The 7039-nt window shown below is 39.4% G+C and overlaps 1 protein-coding gene across 1 annotated transcript in view; it reads right to left on the bottom strand.

Annotated features, from left to right (window-relative positions):
* Window positions 1-1531: 1531 nt before the first annotated feature.
* Window positions 1532-7039, bottom strand: part of LOC141194456 (uncharacterized) — a 51616-nt gene continuing 46108 nt past the window's right edge. The window contains exon 7 of the mRNA XM_073662377.1: window positions 1532-4894. Coding sequence (XP_073518478.1) covers window positions 2958-4894 — 1937 coding nt within the window. The 3' untranslated portion in view covers window positions 1532-2957. The remainder of the gene's footprint in view (window positions 4895-7039) is intronic.

Below are 7039 nucleotides of genomic sequence, written 5' to 3'. Positions count from 1 at the left end.
ATATTTTCAGTTGTTTTACACTTTTTTGTTAAGTATATAATTCCACATGTGTTAATTCATAGTTTTGATGCCTTCAGTGTGAATGTACAATTTCCATAGTCAAGAAAATACAGAAAAATCTTTAAATGAAAAGGTGTGTCCAAACTTTTGGTCTGTACTGTATATACATTTGGGTTATGCTGTTATTGACAGTTTACCCCATTATGCTAGTTTCCTTTTCTCTCCGGTTGTATTTGACTATATATGTCTGTGGACTGGGCGGTACGCATGGCTTCACTGTTCTCTGTGGTGTCCTCACTGGCCGTAACAATATCTGCTCCATGGTGCGCGGTCACGTGGTTCACCACGTGCTTGCTGCGTCATGGTGATGTTGCCGTGGATGCGGCGGTGATTGCCATGTGTCATGCCACTCCCTCCCCACACCCATTGGCAGAGAGACTACACACCCCCTTTTCTATTGGCTCAAGGGTTTCTAAACCCTACCCACCTTCATTGACGCCACCTCCTGACGAAGGCAGCCGTGCCGAAACGCACATTAGGGTGAGTGCCATTGAGGACTGTGTTCACATCCACTGTGGCTGTAAGTATACTATAGGATTCATGCTACACTCTTTTTGGTGCCATTCTTTAATCTTTTTTCCTACTTAGGTGCATTTTCTAGGCTTTAATATGTATTAGGATATACTTTTACTCTGTAGCCTAAGGGGTCCAGGCACTGATACCACTTATAAAGATCTGCTACCCCCAGTATGAGCTATCTAGATTAGTACCTATATATAGACAGCGGTATGACTAACCTCTTATATAGCAACTACTTCTGACCTACCTCATAAGAACCTGCACTTTTATTGAATGCTTCACTGCATTTTAACAATATATACTTATTTTTTTGGCAGCCCAATTATGTATTTACATCAGAAAATAATCATGTTAATTTGTCTCATGCTCCTCATTAGTGCTCCTCCATTATTTTACTATTAACTGCCTCTGTTTCTGCAATTCATATTTTTTTCCTGTATTAATTATAATTAATAAAATTTTGTAATTTTTTCAGTATTATATGGGACTCTGACTTGAAGTTTTTTCCTCTTGCTTCTTATGTATGGAAGACTTTGTGGGGCCCATTATTCTGTATGGAGGACTATGTGGGGCCCATTATACTGTATGGTGGACTATGTGGAGCCCATTATACTGTATACTAGTTGGCCCACGACTTTGTCCACGTTTTTCATTTTGTCCCTCTGCATGTTTTGAGTTTTACATTCCTGATGTAGAATCAGTCTGGGTAAATGTACACGGAAATGGCAATAATGCAAAGCTGCTAATTGGACTTTGCTACAAGCCTCCTAATATAGCTGAACAAGTAGAGGATGATATGCTGCAACATATTAAAAAGGCAACAAAAGCAAGTCATGGTCAAGGTGCTGGCTCCCTTGAAATTGTTCCACAAAATGAAGTAATTCTCCCTGAAAATGATTGAAATTACACTTTTTGCTATAAACGTTTATTTCCTTTGCATGTATTGGAACAACACAAGAAAACAGAGAAAAAAAGGCAAATTAAACATAATTTCACACAAAATAGGCCGGACAAAATTGTTGGCACCTTGCCAAAATTATGGGTAAACAACTTTGTTTCAAGCATGTGAAGCTTGTTCAAACGCAATTGTGGCAAGTAACAGGTGTGGGCAATATGAAAATCACAACTAAAACCAGATAAAAATGGGAGAAATGAATTCAATCTTTGCATTGTGTGCATATGTGTGGCACACTAAGCATGGAGAAAACAGAAAAAGGAGAAAAGAACTGCATAATCAATAAATTTACAACCCATACAGTCAAATATGGTGGAGGTTCAAAGGTGTTTTGCTGCCTCTGACTGTGTGCAAGGCATCATGAAATCTGAAGATTAGCAAAGGATTTTGGGTCACAATGTAGTGCCTAGTGTCAGAAAGCTGGGTTTGAGTCCTAGGTCATGGGTCATCCAGCAGGACAATGACCCCAAACATACTTCAAGAAGCACCCAGAAAATGGATGGAAACAAAGTACTGCAGAGTTCTGACCAGCAATGAGTCTGGATCTAAATCCCATTGAAAACCTGTGGAGAGATCTTAAAATTGCTGTATGGAGAAAAATATTAAAATTTGAGAGTCCTTAGTGGTTGATACCATCTTTTCAGTTAGCCATTAGTCAGTAAGCTTTCGAGACTACTCAGGTCTCTTCATCAGACAAAGAATAACACAAAATCTGAAGAGTCAAATATTTATACATAATAGGGCTCAGGAATAATGCAATAGATAAGACAAGTGACATGAAGCAGAACTATCAGTTTGGGAAAAGGATAAGCAGTTGTGGCCGTAAAAATGTGTGGCCACAAGTAGATCTATTCTTTTTTTGTGTGGCGATGAGAATTCATCCAAGTTTTTGCCCTGTCTCCCCTACATACAGACCCCAAGTTGGACATTTGCTACATATTAAGTACATTACATTAGATGTGATGCAGCTGAAAGTACCTGGGATCTTGTGGTCCTGATGTGAGTTGGGAATCTTTATCTTGTCCGTGGTCATTATAAACGGACAGGTTTACATTTACAGTTGGTGAGGATGAATTTTATAAGTTTCACCACAAAGGTGAAAATATCCTCCCGGTCAGTTTGCTTTCCCTCCCAGTACCTTTTCATTCTAGCAATGTTAGGTTTCTAGGAGATTATACTCGTTCCTTTTATTTTTGGTTCTCCTTAGCTTGCCTTCTTTGCCCTATATGAATGGGTTTTTGTTTCTCATTCAGGTTTTTTGTATATTACTTCATACTTTCCTTTCCCCTTGTTGACAGTGTGTTGCAGCCTCCCCTCTGGTTCCTCAGGAGGTATGAGAAACTCCTCAACGGCTTATTAGGGAGTTAGGTCTGTGGTGGTGTTTTTAGTTGTGCAGCTAGGGCCTTTCTTGTCTGTACAGAGACTAGTTGGGTGTAGTTGCGGCATTCTCCCCAGTGTGGTTATCAAAATGCGCTTTCTGGTTAAAACATTTCCCACATTTTGAACATGAAAAAGGCTTCTCCCCTGTGTGAATTCTCTGATGTATGTTAAGATGTGATTCCTGTACAAAACAGTTCCCACAATCTGAACATGAAAAAGGCTTCGCCCCTGTGTGGGTTCTCTGGTGCTCATCAAAATCAGAATTCTGGTTAAAACATTTTCCATATTCTGAACATGGAAAAGGCTTCTCCCCTGTGGGAGTTCTTAGATGTTTGGTAAGAGTTGATTTCTCTGTAAAACATTTCCCACATTCTGAACATGAAAAAGGTTTCTCCCCTGTGTGAGTTTTGTGATGTTTGATAAGATTAGATTTTGCTGTAAAATATTTCCCACATTCTGAACATGAAAATGGCTTCTCTCCTGTGTGAGTTCTCTGATGGTTGATAAGAGTTGATTTCTCTGTAAAACATTTTCCACATTCTGAACAAGGAAAAGGCTTCTTCCCTGTGTGAGTTCTCTGATGTTTGAAAAGATATGATTTATTTGCAAAACATTTCCCACATTCTGAACATGAAAATGGCTTCTCCCCTGTGTGAGTTGTCTGATGTATATTAAGATAGGATTTCTGTACAAAACATTTTCCACAATCTGAACATGAAAAAGGCTTCTCCACTGTGTGGGTTCTCTTGTGCTTATCAAAATCAGATTTCTGGATAAAACATTTTCCACATTCTGAACATGGAAAAGGCTTCTCCCCTGTGTGAGTTCTCTGATGTTTGATAAGAGTAGATTTCTCTGTAAAACATTTCCCACATTCTGAACACGAAAAAAGCTTCTCCCCTGTGTGAGTTTTGTGATGTTTGATAAGATTTGATTTCTTTGCAAAACATTTCCCACATTCTGAACATGAAAATGGCTTCTCTCCTGTGTGAGTTCTCTGGTGGCTGCTAAGAGTTGATTTCTCTGTAAAACATTTCCCACATTCTGAACATGAAAATGGCTTCTCTCCTGTGTGAGTTCTCTGATGGCTGATAAGAGTTGATTTCTCTGTAAAACATTTTTCACATTCTGAACATGGAAAAGGCTTGTCCCCTGTGCGAGTTGTCTGATGTTTGAAAAGATTTGATTTCTGTACAAAACATTTCCCATACTCTGAACATGGAAAAGGCTTCTCCACAGTGTGGGTTCTCTGGTGCTTAAGAAAACTAGATTTCTGGTTAAAACATTTTCCACATTCTGAACATGAAAATGGCTTCTCTCCTGTGTGAGTTCTCTGATGGCTGATAAGAGTTGATTTCTCTGTAAAACATTTTCCACATTCTGAACAGAAAAATGGCTTCTCTCCTGTGTGAGTTCTGTGATGTCTGATAAGAGTTGATTTCTCTGTAAAATATTTTCCACATTCTGAACATGAAAATGGCTTCTCTCCTGTGTGAGTTCTCTGATGTTTGATAAGAGTGGATTTCTCTGTAAAACATTTTCCACATTCTGAACAGGAAAATGGCTTCTCTCCTGTGTGAGTTATCTGGTGCCTAACAAGACTTGATTTCTGATTAAAACATCTCCCACACTTGGAGCAAGAAAATCTATTCTTCGCTGTGTGAATTTTTTGATGTTTAAGAAAAGACTTTTTGAGAGGAAAACTATTTCTATATTCTGAATGTGAAAATGGCTTCTTTGCTTTAAGAGCAGTTTGTTTTTTAATGCTTATTTTGTGACTTTGATTTTCCTTATTAGTCGGTAATAAATCAGAAGACGGGACCTGTTTCAAAGGATCAGATGACAGATCTTTTCTGTGAAGGGATGATGGTAAATCTAGAGTAATGTCATTCATTTCAATTGTATCCTGTGGGATCTGAAAATTATCTGATTTGAAAATTGAAGATGTCAGCTGTCCCTCTGATCTCCTGGTACAGACATCTGCCAAGAATAAAACCAATTATTATTTATTAATAAAAAATCCTTCAATTTTATATTTTTGAACATTTCTACTTAAATTGTCTATAAAAAAGGCAAGTTATATTAAAAAATTCACTTATTCACCAGGACAATGACCATCTAATAGAAAATCTCATAGGATGAAGCAGTGGAGCGTGGTGTTCAACTGTTTGTTCATTCTGCCTCCCAAATATGGAGTTAAAGGCTCAGGCTCTGTCCAGCCACTAAGATTAGGGTTGCTGGGACCAGTAGTACCATCCAGTCTGGCAGTATGGGGGTGTGTGCTGTCCAGCTGGATTAATCTGCTCCCTGCTTCAGCCATTTGGAGAGCACTGCACCCTACTAAAGGTGGAAGCATATTGCTGGAAGCTGCCAGATACAGCCTTGTTCTCCTCTGGATCAGTCCTCTGTGCTCAGCTCCTGGCTTGTGTATTTACTTCTGTTGTGACCTTGGCCCGTTTACTGACTACTCTTGCGTCTTCTGATTTTGTATTTTCTCTGCCCTCCTGGTTCTGACCCGGCTACCTGACTATTCTTCTTCCCATCTCACTCCACCGAATAGCAGGTAACACAGTGGCCCAAGCCTAGGGGTCTCTGTGTAGGTTCAGATCCATGTAGAGGTGTTAAAGGGTGATGAGCAAAGTAATTTGAGAAATCTGTAAACAGGGTAGATAGTTATAAACCTGTTCGTGGTAGCCATCTTTTGAGCATTCCTAATAGCTAAATGGCGCTTCTTCCCTTCTTAACCTGCCATGTGCCCAGACAGTAGTGTACAACCGTATATAGGGGATTGTCAGATTCAAAATAAGTTGGAAAATAATTTGTAAGGTCCATTTGTTTCCTATTATCCTTTGTGAAGAATTCCAAAGATATCACCACATAAAGGGACACACGTCAGATTTGAAAAATGGGGCCTGATTAGAAACATAATACTGGCTGCAGGAAGAGGTTAAATCAGAGGATTACTGAAGTCAAAAACTGTGAGTATAGACAATAACACATCTACTGAAATGATAAAACTGAACTGTCTCCATCAGAGAAAAATGAGTAACTAGTGGTGAAACCTCTCTGGGGTAATTGGAGTATGGGGCTCGGTGGCTCTTGGCAATCTAAACTATCGTAAGGGACAATATTTTCTGTCAGATGAGTTTCAAGAAGAAATATTAGACATTTAAAGTGAACTTTTTATAATAGTGCAGAGCTGAGGTGTCTTAAATATAGATCTCGGGCATTTGGAAGAGGCAATGGAGATCTTTTTGAAAGACTACCAGGGAGTTACAGACTCACATAAGTGAGGCCGGCCGATCCCACCACAATCAAACTAACATACAGAATGAACTTGTAAAAAAAAGAATATATAAACAGGTTACATCTCCAACAACAACGTATGTATGAAGGGAGAAATCCAACACTAAACTGGAGTCACACTCATTTATGGTTGACCATTTGGGCCGAACAAGCCGGAACCCCGAACACGAACCTGAATCTGAAATGCCGAACAAATTCGCTCAATACTATTTATGATGTGGAGTGAATCCATGAAACCAGGGCTCGAGCCATGCCAACACATCTCCTGCAGGCGTGAATAAATGTATATTACAGCCATCAGCCGCGCACAGCTTAGAGAGATATCATGGCACAGGTGTAATGTTTTCTGTATAGTTTATCACAATCCTGTTTGAAGTTAGTTGGTTTTAAAAGAAATTGAAAAGTCAGGATAAAGGGAAACTCTGTTGTTATTGTACAGAAATTCACACGTGTCCCTCAGTGGACATTTAATGTTGTCGATCATAAAAGTGAAGTTTGGCCAGAAAGACTGGACCTGGTCTTGTAGGGACCATATGAGCACATTCAGCAGCACAGAAGGGAGAGAAGGTAGATTCATCCAATAAGATATCAGGGATCTAGGAAGCCAACAGCATCATTACCCTCCGCTTTCTCTTACAGGCTCATCATAATAGTTTTCTTCAAGTGATTTTTTAATTTGTCAGGACAATCTACATACGCTGACATTTGGCTTTGTAGTTTACAGAACTGGGCAGGTAACGGTCAGCGTCTCCTAATCCCAGGGGGTAGGTGGATCCTCCAGGTTGTAAGTTCTATAGAAAAGGGCTTTCACAATTTCCC

The sequence above is a fragment of the Phyllobates terribilis genome, unplaced genomic scaffold, assembly GCF_046119375.1.
Source record: "Phyllobates terribilis strain yellow unplaced genomic scaffold, ASM4611937v1 Scaffold_71__1_contigs__length_7168151, whole genome shotgun sequence".
NCBI classification, from domain to species: Eukaryota; Metazoa; Chordata; class Amphibia; order Anura; family Dendrobatidae; genus Phyllobates; species Phyllobates terribilis.
Note: the sequence above shows the minus strand (reverse complement) of the source record. Positions and strands in the feature narration are given on the sequence as shown.